General features: G+C 34.6%; 1 protein-coding gene across 6 annotated transcripts in view; it reads right to left on the reverse strand.

Annotated features, from left to right (window-relative positions):
• Window positions 1–17301, reverse strand: part of ZZZ3 (zinc finger ZZ-type containing 3) — a 60337-nt gene that overhangs the window by 18674 nt on the left and 24362 nt on the right. For 5 of the 6 annotated variants that reach the window (XR_013954096.1, XM_080601465.1, XM_080601462.1 and 2 more), the window contains exons 2-3: window positions 15503–15658; window positions 10096–11654 (exon numbers count right to left, since the gene is read on the reverse strand). Coding sequence is in view for 5 of the 6 variants with exons in the window: in XM_080601465.1 (XP_080457591.1) it covers window positions 10096–11603 (1508 nt within the window). In the remaining variant the exon portion in view is untranslated. Of the gene's footprint in view, window positions 1–10095; window positions 11655–15502; window positions 15659–16984; window positions 17296–17301 lie in introns of those variants that run through there. The other variant, XM_080601464.1, reaches the window with a different exon arrangement.

A 17301-nucleotide genomic window follows, 5' to 3' on the forward strand; every position in this document is an offset into this window, starting at 1 on the left:
CAACCAAAAAGCAACCATCTCTACATTATCAGCAACCACTACAGAATTTCCCATGAAGCATCTGTGAGGAATTACCAAAGAAAATGAACTCACATTCTCTGCAAAAACAAAACCAAGACATACGACTAAATATACATTATCTGAGTAAACCTGCAGTCAGTTGTATCACCTACAGTGATGGAAGGTAAGCTTCTCTCAGTTCAAATCACAAAATTTTTGGAACATACAAAACCTGAAGCACAATTTATTTTTTAGGAAGACTCATTTTCTGAATGTACTTCTGTGTTTCTACAACTTCTATAGTGAAACACTTTTTATAGCGAATGACTTAGCAGCAGCCTGTACACGAGGTCATGTCATTCAGCATGTTTTAGTAAATCAATTTCAGTATTGCAGGAAGAGTCAGACGCTAGTTACTGCTTGCTGAAGGTTTCTCCTTTCTTCAAGGGGAGAATGTACTGTATTTCAAATCTTAAGTGAACGAGTGATCTGACAAACATGCTACAAAGTGAAGATTTTAACTTTTAGGCAGTTGATTCAAATCAGTGAATGGGATGAAAAGTAACGAGTGAGGCTTTTCAGTTAAACATATTATTAGTTAATATATATTATATATTATGTAAATGTAAAGCATCAGTTTTGTCCTGCTGGACAATGTAAGGGGCAGCCATAAAAATGTGCCAGGGCCTCCTCTGAAAATAAGCCACCCAAAGGGTCTTCATCCACAAATGCTTAAGAACACATGAGAAAACCGTATGCCACTGGTCCTCTCTCATCCATAGATAATTTCCATTTCAAGTATCTATCTAAAGTAAACTCACACAACAAACTTGAAATTTGCAAGAGGTATCTCAGCACACTACAGTGTGAATTTATTGAATTTTTCTTATCTAATATTCCAACATAATTATAATGCAGGTAGAGATTATAATGCAGGTAGAGACAGTAGTATCCTACTTTCCCCTCAGGTGAAAATAAACGGAAGTTGTAGACTGAAATCCCTTCAACCTCAAGGTTTAGTCCTTATTTCCTAATGTTAACTAATTTATCTTGATCAACCTTACATAATCACCTCCAAAGTAACGATACAAATTCTCACATTTACTTCTTTATATAATCACACGTGACTTTGACCACCTCAAAGTTTCACAGAGCATTCAGACAGGCTATCTTACATACACATCGCTGAAAGCTTACTACTTGCTTTTAGTGTGACCAATTATGGATTTAAAACACTTCCATTATTATCACAATCTGTTCCCTTATTATTTAAATATATTTATCACTGGCAGACCACTATTGCAAATCTATGCAGTATTTTTAAAAAGATGGCAATACACAAAACAGCTTTATAAAGCTAGCAGGTGACACTTATTAACAAAGGAAAGCTGTAGCGAGGATTTTTTTTTTAATATATTAAGTTAGCTTATGGACCTCCCTGTAATTTATTGTCTGCCTGCTCTAGGAAATTACTTGCAGGTTAAAAAAACAGTGAATAAGTCAACCCCCTTTGCCACACAATCACCACTCAGTACCACGCGAAGACATGTATTTTGTTGACTAACTAAAAACAAGCGACTTGTCCTCTCCTGATCAAGAAAATGGTGTGAAGCTGTCAGTCATCACTTTCCAATCCCCAAACTAGCTGCATTTCTACAGTTGTCTGAATATAGTTCACAATATAAGTACTATGGTAACAAAACTTTTGGGGATTAGAAGGTAAAAATATATATGCCATAATTAGAATGTTATGACATCTGAAAATTTTATTTTTTCTTATGCAGGTAGGATTTATCTTAAATGAAAGAGTATAATTTTTTAATAAAAAAACATGGCTAAAATATATGTAGAAAAAATACCTACAGCAAAACAAACTTGTTTTGTAATTTGTAATTCCAAGAACTCTGTGCACAATCAGTATCTATCATTCCTTGGGAGGCTTTAAGCAAGTCTTTGTTTTAGTGCCATCTACTGGCACTGTAGCAAAGTACGTATTAAAAAATGCTTTCCTCATCATTTATCACTCTGGATTTTGGCATACTATCAGCAAGTCAGAAAAAAACTTTATTAGATGCTAAGCTAAGAAAGGATTGGTATTAAGCAGACTGTATTAGAAGACTGAAAATTAATGTAGTAAATTAAGTAAATACACTTAATTTAAATTTACACAGGTATATTTACACAAGTAAATAGAAGAAAACGTACTTAGAATTTCTAGTTTAACCCAAGGCAGCTATAGTACCAGATCAGCTTCCCAAAGAAATCTTCAAGTCAGATCAAACAGAATCATCTCCTTTCAAAGACATTTTTTTCTTTTAATTTAGTTCATAAACATCAGATAAAGTCCCCAGCTTTTAACCTTGGCATGAAGTCTGCAAGATGCAGAAATTTTGAGACTAGTTCCCTGCAAATTATTCTACAGTACATTCAAGATTTTTAAAAAGTCTATCAGTGCACTGGGGACAAGTGCTGGGACTCACACTAATGCGAGACTTGTAGAACATATGACAGCAACACGGAAGCAGAAGAGACTGATGAAGTGGGACCCTTTTTTGATATTCCTTCAGAAACAGAAGACTTTAAGGGTATAATCAATATAGACATATATCAAGTCCCATCAGGACAAAAGCACCTTTCCCTGAAGAAAGCAGCACATGGTAGGTTTTTACTTACCTAATACTTTGGTACTGTGACTAAGGTAATCCACTTAGGACCCATTTTGTAACTCATTATGAAACTGCTTTCCACTACAACTTTAACTCTTTATATGTACTGTAATTTATTGTACTTTATCCATACATAGTATTGATACTTCAGAACACCTAAAAGACTTCTGAGATAACTAAATAATTAAACTGTATCTCCATTTTTATACATGAAACAACAACAAAGCACGCACTAAGTGACTTCTGCTGGTAACAATAAAATGTTCATGCTGTAGGAACAAAACAATTTTTAAAACAAAGAATTATTCACTCTTTTTTTTTTGTGTAGAGAATGAAAGAGAGGGAAGAAATAAGGAAGTAAAGGATTAAAACGTGTTTTTTTTTTATTAACACCCACTATGATAATAAACCATGAAGCAAACACATTCGGGCCTTCACTTTGGAAACAGAACTTTTAAAGTTTCTTATATGAATCAAGAACATATCTTCATCTTTAACTATGCAGAGCAAAACAAAGATGGACAAAGAGATACGCAACGAGAAGTTAAAAATCACGTACCCATCCCTATCAAAGCCTGAATATACAGGAAACGAAACCCTAGCATCTTTTCTCCTCTTAAAATAGCATGTAAGTAGTTTGTAGTACCAAAGGAACTCCTATCTTGATAAGAACTTGACAAGATTAAAACTAACTTGAGTATGTGCTGCTCACACAATTCCTCTCTAAAAGACTGACTCTAAAATCAGTTTGTAGTTCATGATAGACATCCTGCCAAAAATTCATATAAGATCAGAACAAATATGCAAGACTGGTAATGAAGTTAGCATTTCAAGCTAGGTTAGTTAAAACTGAAGAGTAAAAACACCAGCATTCTCATAGCACACGTCAGTCACTAGGGTCTGGTTATTTTCTTGGTTGCATCATTATGCTTATTAACATTTTAGTGAAATATCTGAACATCCTTATCAGGTAGACAATTACATTATCATTTATTCCTTGCCCCACCAGATATACTTTTATACTGGTACACCAGCACTGAGATATCACCACTTCTGCTTTTGTTTAAAGTGTCACTTGTGTAAAGCCAAAACCAGACCTTTACTCTTACACAGCTGTGCTGCGTGAATAAATTAATACTTAAAAAAAAAAGAACCATGATTTTCCTACAGCATTTGATCTTGCAACTCTGATGTTTCCTACACCTCGAAAACATTTGATTTACTATGAGGATCCTCCAAAAATGGCAAGCATTTCTAAATGACCAGGTGGGAAAATAAATTTCTACCATTGTTCTACATTAAAGTAGTAAATTGGCGGGTTACTCGTTTGTTTTTCATTTGTGCATTTCTTCTCTGTGATTTCCAAGCTGAACAACAAAGTTTGAAAGATAAATGAGTTCCTGCATGGTCTCTCTACAATCTGTCAGTATGGGAAGTGGGAGAGATGGTAAGTGCTGGCTCCACTAAGAGCAAGTCGAGCAGAATTCCGCTGTTACTTTTTGCATACTGGTCAGTCCATCAGCAGGCACGAAGGCACACGCACCACCACCGTGTCAGTCAGCAGGTAAGCAGTCTCTCTCCCAGGACAGGAAGCTACAACAGAGGACTCTTGGAGGTGAGAGTAATAAGAAAGAAAAGCAGGTATCAGGCAAACGAGAAGAGAATTCAAGGAGCAAAGGACACTAATCCAAGAGAAATCAAGCTTTGTTTTCCACAGGATGCATTATTTAAATGAGGATCACTCTGGGGTTGATAGTGCTGTTCACCAGGATTGCACTGTGGCTGACAGCAAGATAAATATATTCAGAGAAAGAAAAATGAATTTGACAAATGTACTTGACATTTAATAGCTTCTGGGATAAGCCTATTACTGGTGAGAAAAAAGCAGATGTTGCACACGCCCAAGACATTACCTCTTGCAAATTAAGAACTCTATTATTTAGTGTTTATTGGGCAGTTTATGTAATTATAAATCATGATTCTATGAACATGAAAATACTCTTACTAAACATTTCTTTGATCTTGCAATAATTTTATATCATTTACAACTTTTTCCATTGATAAGTATATAGAAAGGATGTTATAAAATATAATAATGCTGGCAGAAAAAAATAAACCTGAATATTTTAAGCTGGTGTAAAATATAACCAGAACTTGATTAATAAATCTGGTTGTATGCCCATTACAGGAGCATGATATGATTTAGTAACACAATTATCTGCACTACCAATCTGCAGTTGATCAGAAACTCATACTAGGAGTTTTTAATTGATTTCTTATTTTTCTATGTTGCAGATAAATTAGTTGTAGCATTCAAATTCTACATGAAATGAGATTTTTAACTTAAAGCCGATTTAATGTTTTGTTACTTCCCAAGAATATAGATCCATCTACCAGAGAACAGAACCTACTCCTTGGGGATGGTGGTGATTGTGTATGCTTAAATTTTACATTAAGATGTAGTTTAAGAAAAATGTTATGCTATGTGCCATACCACTTTATGGTGGAGCAGACTAAGCAGGAATTAAAACACTCTGATCTAATACGTATGGCATATGCGCTTTTTTAAAATTAGCAATTAATTTCTATTATTCTTCAACACAAAAATTTATACTTCATCAATGCTGCCAAATATTCTCCTATAGAGAAATCACGGGTTACATATTTACAAAACAACTGCCTTCTCCTAATGCTCTCCACCTCAGTATGGAATAAAAACTGCCACTGAAAAGTAACCTGATATGCACCAATTCCCTGTGCTCCTGAAAATGATGAAACAATCTAAAACCTGGTCTCCTCAGAATAAAACTGTATGCTGCACAGGAAGACAAGACAAAGATGTTCTGAAAAGTAACACAGGAGGATAATTTATTCTGCGGTACTAGCTACTCATAGCTGCATACCCTCACTACAAAGGAATTTTAGACTACCTTATCTATACATTAAAATAAATCCACACTGTATGATAAATTTGTCTTTAACTCTGACATATATATCTGAACATATCTGAAAGCATGGGGATAAAATACAGTACTGTTAGAACATTTTTATTCTTAACCAACATACATATGAAGATAGACATCGAGATTTTATCATAAAATATATTCACTGAGAAGTAGCTTGATTTTTAATATTCGTTACCAGCCAGTTAAAGAAAAAAGACGGTGTAGGGAATATTAGAAATTCAGCTTAATGAAAGAGACTGCTACAAAATTATGTTAGAGTTACACTTCAAGAAGACCTAGGCATAACAAATAAATAACTGGTATAGAAAGATGCACGAGACTGTATTCTAGCAAGTCAAGTGCAATAAGACAAACTTTTCAAATCTGATTTATTACACAGAAACATTTCTGACTCACTGAATAAAATACAAATCCAGTACCACAGAAAATGCCACAGATGTTTTTGTTTCTCACATTCATATAATACTGAAAGTTAAACACATCCAAATAAATTAACGGTATTTCTATGAATGGTCAATTAAATCTTATTGGACTATCTAATGTAGTCCAAGTTTCCAAGGCCTCTGCAACAATAAAACCTGCAATAAGAATTCACAAGACTGGGTTTTAAGAGATGCATTAAAATAATTCATTTTAATCTGTCTTCAGATTAAATGTCAGTACAACTATTATAATGTTAAATATTACAAAGTAATAAATGAAAACAAAGATATATGAGAATATTTATTTACTGAACAAACACAGGGTACTATTTCTTGCAACTTAATGCTTGTAGGCAAGTCTTCACACACAATTCTTGTATTTCAATGGGCTTACCTACAGGCCTAAGTGCTCCCTACAAAGCAAACCACAATTTACATTATCTTAGAAATATACATGAATCTTATACACATGGAAACTCCATCACATTTTCACCTAAAGCCTTCAGTAGCTCCAGAAGAGTGCTGAGCAAAATTTGTCCCTCATAACCTGGTACCTGCCAAATAGTGCAAACTTCCAAAGAGATTAAGAGAAGAAGAAAAAAGAGCACTAAATGAAACAGGACAAAGGGGAAAATACACTGAGAAAAAAATATTGCAAAGATAGAAAATTAAAATAAGCTAATGCACTGTAAGAAACAGACTATAAAAAGATACAGCAAAGAGATATTCAACACTACTAATAAAAGACATATGCAAAACACTAAACACAGCGTATAAAATTTAGCAATGTAAAAATTAAATCAACAAGTTCCGTTTTAATGAAAGTATCTCAAAAGATGATTTAAAGGTTTCTGAGAAAATAAAAGCCAATTTCTCAAATATTCACCAAACCATATTTTTCTGAGGCATTACACCAATATACAAGAAATCAAATTGTGTGTTCAATCACAGGAAAATTAACATTAACAATACTTTACAATTATACAACCCCCTAGATCACTCTGTTACTGTCTACATGAGTGTCTAACACTGCAATAAAATTTATCTTTAGAGATCTTGGATCCTTCTTTGTAGGATGGATATATCCTATTAAAGAGGTTGTGGAGCATCCATTGTTTTGACCTTCTCTCAGAACGATAATATTCCATAATGTGCTTTCTGTAATAATTATTTTTCCTACCGTATCATCCAGTTTTCCCAGAAATATTAACATATGAATGTTGCTTAAAGATGTTAACATTCAAAAAACAACAGACACTCATACAAAATACCACAATATACATTCACTTGTTTTTCTTATAGCAAGTCACATCACCAGCTGTTGAAGGTTATGGTATATTCATATTTTATCAATGTTGCAATAATTTCTTGGAGAGTGTAAATCAGCTGTATGAATGTGTATTAATCAAACTATGTAATGAAACAAGAAATAATTTAAGTCTATAGACATAAATTGATTCTACAACTCAGAGGAATATAGATTTTTTTCCCCTCTGTGGCAGATCCAAAGAACGGTATTAATGGCTTGCTGGAGAAATCTGTCTCCTGAACCCAGCCAAGATGCTAATGTCTTTCTGAATTTGCTTTTAAAAGTGAACAGAAACATAAACCAAAGGAAAATATCATCCATAAAGACAAGTTTAATCACAAGCTAATGAAGGACAGAAAAACAAAACCGTATACCATTTGCAGATCTAAGAAGTTTAAGACTAGCATACTTTGCTTAACCAAAAATATCAAAGGCAAAATGAATAGCCTGTACCTGATGGCATGGGAACCCTGGAATTCTTTGTGTCCGAAAAGGGGACATCAGGGAAAACATTTCTGCCAACATCTATTTTTTTAAGCTACCATTTTTGAAAATAATCACCAAATGAGATTAAACAGGGCTAAAATCAATACACAATTCAAAACCCAACACATGAATTAAGAGTACCCTGTAATAAATGTTGATGTATTTTAAATCTGTAAAAGAATGTATTGTACTGTATTTGATTAACTTTTGAACTATGGAGTTCCAGATAAAGGATAACAGCATTCAAATACCAAATATAGATTTAAGTTCTTTAGAAAGATCACATTATCATGAGGAACCATCAGAATACTAGATTTATTTTCTTTCAAATATAAGCCCTACAGCCCCCGCAAAGCTGCCCATAATTTTCCAAAAATAACAACATGCTTTTAAAGGAAAAAGAGTATCCAGTTAAGTAACACTACCTTCAGAAGCATGCTTCCCTTCTCAATAGTAGGGATGACTTTCTTGATCTAGGAGAGAATTCTAGTTTTGACTTTGTTTTACCACCAAATATCAGTAAAATATAAGATAGGATAAAAAACATAGCACTTTTTTCAGAATTCTGCGTTCAGACAGCAAGTTAATAGAAAGCTACCAAGTCCTAGTTGCAGGTGATCTGTACAAAGATCCAATTTCAAAAGCTCTAACAAACAGCCTGCCAGTGTGAACAACAACTAGTCACATTTTCAGAGCAACAGTATATATTCAAAAGCTAACACTAGGGCCTATTCCTGAATTTTTTCAAGAACACTTTGGATCTTTGTTTAATTGTTAGGGGAAAAACAAAACACTTTTTTCCCCCCACATTTACCTTAAAGTTCAGATTTTGATTTAAAGAACTGTGCATTTTGGACATATTTAATTTGGAAGATGTTAAAATGGAAACTACATCTAAAAATCTGATCTAATCTTCATCACTCTTCCTAATGAATACCAAGTAAGTGGATACAATACTATTATATCTTTGTAGTAACGGAACTAGTAAAGTCATCCCATATACAGATTAAAAAATTTCAAAAGACAACAGTCCATTTTTCCCATTTACAATTTTTCCATTTACAATTCTATCTAGCAGGACAAGTGTCCATATACTTTGGACTGATGGCTGAAGCTATAGATAGTTCATCATTATTTTAAAATACTAGTTTGTGTCAACCATGCTCTAATCCATAATTTTCTCTGATTAAAATAATGCATTCATATCCAATATTGAGCAAAATTTGATCATGAAAATAATGCAACTCTAATACTCCCCCCCCAAAAGCAGGCAAACTTCTGCTGGATTAAACAATCATCTCTGCTTTGTGCCCCTTATTCGTAATGATTGTGCTGTGATTATTACAGAAACTACTAGCAATGGCTTTAGCTCTCCACATGAAGCAAACTGAAGATGATCTGAATTTGGCCCTTCAGTACTCACAACAAAATGCAGAGCATCTACTAAACGGCAAAACGCACAAGTCAAAAGTGTAACAGACTGCACAATAAAAACTGCCACAATCTATTATTTGAAGACAAATTTTCTCCACGTAAACTTTCTTCACTGAGAAAAGCACCCTTTTGTTTTAAAGATCACTGTCACAGTTATCATGTATTTACAATTACTGCAATTCTCTACTTACAGACATTTAGATGATAAATATAAAACCATATCAGTACTCTTTTCTACTAATAATCAGAATGTATATATATTTACTTTTAAATGAATATAAACAACAGTGTAACATAACTTATTCTGGAGAAATTTCTCAAATTGATGTGTTTAGAAAATTTACCTTCCTTAATATGATAACGGAAAGTCTTTCCCATGAGCATGAAAACAAGGTATCTAACCTTAAATTCTATATACAACAGAATGTCAGCTTCATAAGCTGTCTGTGCTGTGTCTATTAGATACGCTGATAGGTAACTGAACTGTTTCTAATTAGGGGGTCGTAGATTCTTTGTTTTGCTTCCAGCTAGCTTTCTAGAGAAAAGAGATAACAGATGTGCTTCCAAAAACAATTTCTGGCCAAAGAACTCATATCACTAGAAATGTATAAACCACATTGCTGTACCATACTGCATATTAAATAGAGAGTTTAATTTTGTTTGGGGTAGAAACAAGGTAGAAAAATGAAGATTGAAGACCATGAAAATTATAAAGCATTTAAGTTTTTGTGACAGTACTTTAAATACTTATTAATTTACGTATTTTTGTAAGAAACAAAAGCAGAATTCATGGTTACCATAGTTACACATACTCTTTGTTGTGTTTCAATGCCACATGATCTGATTCAAAGTAATACACATCAGGCTCTTCCTCATCGTCCTCTGCAGCGTGGTTGTTGGCACTCTCTTTGGCAGATGGTACATATCCAGCAACAAGCCTAGCCTCAGAAAGTGGCTTTCTTAGTCCATCACTCCCATGGTCTGTATTACAATTCCTCTCTTTTTCATTCTGTTTAATTTCCTCAGAGTTTTTGGGAGATCCATTGATATTATTAATACCTACAGGTACATTCTTTTCAGTGGGACTAAGATTATTTTCCTCAACCTGTCCGTTTTCTCTACAAGGAGAGTTATTTTTAGTAGGGCTACTTCTGGCAGGGGCAGCCCTTCGTGGTGAAGTTCTCAATGTATATCTGTGTTCTTGAAGTTCTGTAATAGATGTCATTTGAGCTGAAACACAGTCCAGCACTGAAGAATGTGGTTCAGGTTCACCTGAGATTGATGTACTGTCATGATGAGTATTCGGGTTGCTATTGGTGTTTTCAGCACACTGTTCCTTAGAGGCACTGCTATCTCCTACTACATCTACTTCCTCCTCAGAATCCCTCAACAAAGATGACTGGATTTCAGAAAAGGACCCCGTAGCTGGCTCATCAGCCTGATTAGCATGCTCCTCAGGCAAGCAGTCATTTATTATTTTATGGTCCTCTAACTTTACCTGTTCTTGAGAGTTTGTGCAAGGCACATAATGGTCTACAACACTGTCCTCCTTGCTGCTATTGAGCAACAATGAAGAATGGGCAAATGAGTTTCCATTTTCTGCTACTGTTTTATCCTTGGGTGTACAGGAGCCAGCATTGTTTTGCTTAGCGTTCCCATCAAACTGACAGTCATCACAGTTTAAAGAATTTGAGTCTCTCTCGCCAACTCCATTGACAGTCTGGTAGCCAGCGATTTCTTCAACTACTGCAGAATTATTAAATCCTTCTGCACACACATTCACCTTTTTAACTTCCCTTTTGTCACAATCATCCAATATAAGACATCGACAAGCTCGCTTAGTCCCAGGAGAGAGTGCATCATTGTCCGACACTAAACTTTTACGTTCCAATGATTCCTTCTCTGTTTTAGTAGGCAAGTCTTCTTCTGAACTGTTGGGTGCCTCTGAACGTAGACAGCGCTTAATTCTTTTCAATACTGGTGATACAGGTTCTCCTTGTCTTTTCTCACAATTTTCCACAGTTTGTTTATCAACATTATCTTTTTCTGAAGTAGAAAGCCCTCTCTTTCTAGGGCTCACCCATGATTCCCGAGCACTCTGTTGTTTCAAATCAGTAGTTCTTCCACCGTTACTTCCCTTCTGAGTTTGCACAGACTCTGGCCTCTTCTTTGGTGACCTCGATCGTACTTGAGGATGGGGTGAAACTTCCTCTGGATGAGCAATACTACGGTTTCTTAATGTTCGACCACAAAAGTTTTCATCCAAACCATTTAAACCCACTGTTGATCTTGTAACACGAGTAGATCGAGAAGCAGCCATACTATGGCAAGTCCCTAAAGTATGTTCATCATGATCCACTCATTGGGAAACCTTCAAAAAAATAAACAAGAATTAAAAAAAATACAGAACCACCTACAGACATAGCGATTTTGAGGAATATATTACCACATTTATCTAATGTAAAACTGAACATGTATATTCAATATGTTAATATGACTCCTTTCTATGCCAATAAATCAGGACATTAAATAAGTTTAGCTTGGAAAAGACCTCTAAGGTCGTCTATTTCAACTTGTTTAAAACACAAATCACTCAGGTCTAACCTCATGCTCAAATAAAATTTAAATGAGGTTACATACGACTACATCCAGTTGGGCCTTGAGAACTTCCAAGTACAGCCTCTCAGGGCAACCTGTTCCAGTGCTTAACTGTCCTCATAGGGAAAAACAGTTTTGTTATATCTAGGTGGGATCTCCCCTCTTTCAACTTTTGATCACCATCTCTCATTCTTGCACTATTTACATGAACAAAAAGCCAGGCTCTAGTGCCTCAATCTCCTCTGAAGTACTAGAACGCTGTCCTCCCAAGCCTTCTCAATTTTTAAACTTTTCACGTAGCTGCTTGGATGAATCATCACCTACATGGGATTTAAGTAAATTCAGACTCAATGCTAAGTTTAAAACATCTAGTTTGAGAGTGTATTTGAGACTTCTGGCTGAAACATAGGAGCACTCGATCTGCCCAACCTGAAAAAAACATTTTTCATAAAAATCATTTCAGTCTTATACCTTTTTTATTCATTTCATCTCTAAAAATTCAACATGTCAAACTCCACATCACCACGAATCTGTCATAATATGCATGATAATGAATAGATTCACGTTTGTACATAATGGTATACCATCCCCTTTTCCATCTAGCTGAATTCCAGATTTCAGGAACCTGTTCCACTAACATATGATGTGAAAGCTTAAAATTTTAAATATGGAATCAAACCTTTTACATGCTATTTCGAAAGGCAGAAAATGACAAATTGAAGAAAATTGTTTTATGAGGTTTTTTTTTTTATATTCAGCAAGAAGAGAACAAAAATAAGAGCACAGATTCTCAGAATTCTATTAAGTGTCAGTTGGTCCTAGAGCAGAAAAGAGAGAATGGGACAAGTCCAGTACACCTCTTAAGCAATTAAAGTTTGACACAATTAGTAGTAATTGTAATAGTAATTACAACTAGTAATGCTGTCTGCTTAGGTGTTCTTAGTGCAAGCAGTCTTTCATAGCAAAAGAAATGTACGCTAAAAGTATTGTTTGGTATAGCTATATATACAATTAATACAAAGTGTTTCTTCTTAACTATAATATGAAAAAACAACTCTAGCATTTAGCTTTGTTAATATAAAGCTTGTGAACTCTGAAAATCACTGAATACAAAATCAGTCTGACCCTAATATATTACTGGTAGTAAACCACAAACAACAACTAAAAAACGAGCAAACTGTTTTTATACTTAAAGTCATAAATTAACAGAAGTCAATTATGGAATACAGAAACGTTACTCTCAAGGAGCTTCTGGCTTTAGCAGCATTTGAATGAGCAATGGCTATACAATTCTCTCTAGCTTTTCAGCTAGCAAGACGACAAACTGAAGGTTGGTGGGAAGAGGAAGTTTTGCTGATCTGAAGAGGACAGATTTTCATTACCAATTAATTCTGACAGCATAAACTATACCTCATACAGTACCCTGACTATAGTCTCAGCTATATACTGTAAATGCTCAGTAGTTTAGTTCCAAATCAACAATCAATCAGGTACGATGGACAGTAGTTCCTTTGGTCCCACTTAAAAAAGTGCTGTTTGAAAATCTCAAGCATAAACCTGGAAACAGAGACTTCCAAAGTACTGAACAGGTAAAACTCTAACCCAGTCAAAGCAATAAATGTGAATAAGACAGGAGACTTTTGAATTTCTAATACATACTTTAAAACATAAATATAGTAGATTAACTGAAAATGTTTCTCTTAATTCACAAGTATCTTTCTTTTCCTAAATAAATTCCAAAGCAAAACCCCAAAATAAAACATTAATTAATACCAGTTATGAACAGTTCTAATTTGGCTAGGACTGAATAGAACTTGCTAAATCTCAATCAACCACACAGAGCAACAATATAAATTTAAATTCAGCATCACACCTCTCTACAAAGTCATTGCTGCAATTCCTTTTTCAGGTAAAAATATTTGAGCATAGCATTTTATGGTCATTTTTCAACTATAGGGCAGGTTCTTTGTACGTTGTATAAAACATGGCAACTCTGAGCTTCATAATGCAGGCCAATCAAAAAGGAGAGGAAAGGCAGAAAAAAAGCCATTAGGATACCAAAGATAGGAGGACAATTTGTTTGGGAGTTGTTTCTTCTGTTTGTTTTTGTTTTTTTTAAACCTGTTTTACCTGTTCAAGTAAATAATGCACACTAAGGAAATTCAACACAACATAGCAGATTTTTGTTAAGTTGGTACTGTGTAGTATGTGGAACTGTTGCTATGAATCTTTAGACAAAATAGTATTCTGCTGTGTACAGCAACATTAAAGAATTCCCCAAAGGTATCTAACAAGTCACCAAAAAGCAACGCTGTCAAAATCACCGCTGTGGAGTCCAATGCAGCCCTCAGAGCTTACAATCTAAATCATTTGGTAATTGTGCTACCAGGAACTTCACAACAAACCCCTAGCACACTGTATGTTACTATGCTGGAAAGAGCTCTTTCTCCTGTCTGTTCCCCTCAGTGGAGGCAGAGCCAGGTTTTGGAAGGCCTTCATCCAAGACATGCTGTAGCAGTTGGAGTGGAAGGCCTGTAAGTCAGAAGTGTGATGTTTATACCTTAGAATTCTTGCACTTGCATCCTAGATGTTCTGGAATCTTCCCTACATTCCAAAACTCAGGACAAAGCAAGAAAAAACACTCCTACTTTCCTGCTGTAGAGTAATGGCTAGCCCTAGCCACTCTCGCTGTTGAACTGCTAGGATAATACTAAAAGGCAGGCACTTGAACAGCAGCATTTTCCTCAGCCACACACTTCCTGAAAAGCAACATGCCAGCAGTGCTGCTGGAAAACAGTGGACTAGCTGAACCACACTGCACATGTCTTTTCCTTTCCCTTTTTTTTTTTTTTCTTTTTAAGTACTTCTCCTTTACAGAACACTGACAAGGATGTGCTATATAACCATGTAACAAAGAAAAAAAACAATTATGAAATGGAATTTTCAAAAGCTCCCCAAACTGAGTTATATTTGTACTGCTAAAACCCTCCTGCTGTCTTACATGAGTATCTATGTCTGTAGAGGAGTGTTGTTTGTATTCCGGGAGATACAGGTGTAAACAACTGCTATCATATTAACTTCCATTTTGTTCAATTAAGAGTAACAATTCAGGACAAAGTGCAAGTTCTCTGATGAACTCTGTCTTAGGAGCAAATATAAATAGCAAGATAGCAAATGGGGAAAACATCAGTAGTTGAGCTGAAGAGGTAAAGAAACTAACGATATGTTGTCCACAATAGTTGTTTGTAACTATTTTCTGCATGCGTCAACTTGCCTGTATATTCTCCCCTTTAATGTACAAGCTCAGTACTTTCTAGAGAGCATTCTCATTTGAGAAGGAACCCAAACACAAAAAACAAGGTCATTTAGACACTCCATTTCACCTAGGTTTTGTGATTAAGCCTAGCATACATAAGGATCAGTAACTGACATTTGAAACAGATATTGATAAAATAAAACAAATTCCAATGTACACTTTGGCAAGAAACTACTGTTAAACTCGACAAACTAGAAATAATATACAAGACAAAAATCTTAACTGATTTGCTGCTGTTATTTGCTAAAGAAAGAAACCTTACAGAATAATCTGTTATTTACTTAGTACAAAACGTAAAATCTTACCATTGCAAAACTAGAAGAAATATAAGCTTCTGATGTTTCATACAGCAGACTCCCACTGCACCACTCTAACAATATCAAACACCATTGCTGACATCCGTGAGGTAATCCAAATGCTTTTTACTAGTTTATGCCATCACATTAGCAAGATTTTGAAAACTGTTGAGAAAAGGACAAAGGACATCAATAAAACATGTAAGTTATTTCATTAAAAATTAAGAAAAATGCAACAGTATATAGTAAAGTGTAACGGCTTTCCTAAGAAGCAATTACCAGTTTTACAAGTGTCCTACATAAAAAACAGTATGTTATAAAGTAATTAAGAATGTGAAACGCTAATTCAGGTTTCAAATGTAAAATATCTTTCTTGGATTAAGTGACTCAGTATAGTACACTCACGATATGCAAGAAAATGAATTCACAAAGGAGTCATGGTATTCAAACCTCGGAAGATACTTCAAGAGACACAAGAAAGCAAGTAGTAAAAAAAATATAGATTACAATGAATTATGAAATACTTTATTAAATATATTTTATAATTAGATACATAGTGAAAAATAATTATTCTGCTATTCAAATTTCACCAAGTTAAACTTAAAATCTACATTAGCTCTAAATCCCTGATCTACCCTTAATTAAGTGACATGCTTTCCAGAGTTCACACCAAACCTATTCTTCTCACAAGGAAAACAAACAAAAATACCTTGTTTACAGTGGAAGTGAACCAATTTTGACATCGAAACACAGAAATAAATGTACAGAATAAAAAGCCACCCTATGCTTCCAGCTGTCTCCGGAGTATAGGCACCAGTGCCAACACCCAACAGCCATTAATGAAGAATCACACCAGGAATCACATTTAACCTAAGAACACCCGGTATTATGGAGGCATCAGAGATCCCTGTGGAATAGACATTACTGAATCTTTCTTCATCTTCTATTGAATTCATCAGAGCAATCTTATTTTCATACTGGAAATTGAGAAACTTCATGGTGCAAACCACAAGCTGACAGGTTTCTCCACATTTGTCTTTCTACACCATTATTATATTTGGATTATAAATGTAAAAAGCCTTGGGAAATTGTCTTGTTTACTTTGAACTTACTAATAATATCATATTGGTAAGAGTTGAAAATGAATTCCCTATCATGTTACCAATTCAAAATATAAATTCATCTAGGTAAGAACAGAACAGTTTAATTACATCTAGTTATAGTGAAATTCAATAATAAAAGATATTTCTACAATGATGTTAAATGAAGTATCACAAATTCTATTACATGGCTAACTAAATCAAATGAGATTTCAATTATTCAGTGGAATTTCTGAATTTAACAAACAGCAGGGAGCTGTCAAAATAAAAGACAAATAAAGAACGGAAAAACAAGAAGGCAAGGAAAAATATTTGAAAACCCAAGAGGTAAATGACTGAAAAGAATAAGCAAAAAGGCACAGCAGCTACCTAGCTGTAACCAGGAACATACCCAGAACGCAGAGATGGACTCCATGAAGAGCTCCAATATGAACTGACTTCAGGCTGTTTTCTCCCCCCACTATATCAAATTTCTTCTGTTTTTAATACTCTGGTATATTCTCAGTTACTTAAACCTGTAAAGTTATCTTTCCTATTGATCCCTTTAAGTGTAACTTTACGTAACTACGAAAAGTAAAGACAGATTTTGACAAATTCTTGCAAAAAAAAAAAACATCATACCACAACAAAAATGCCATTGCTCGGTAGTGTTGGTAAAACTTAAAATACAGGAAAAGCATAAGACACTATAGAACTGTAAGTCAAACA

The sequence above is a fragment of the Anser brachyrhynchus genome, assembly GCF_964034855.1.
Source record: "Anser brachyrhynchus genome assembly, chromosome: 8".
NCBI lineage: Eukaryota > Metazoa > Chordata > Aves > Anseriformes > Anatidae > Anser > Anser brachyrhynchus.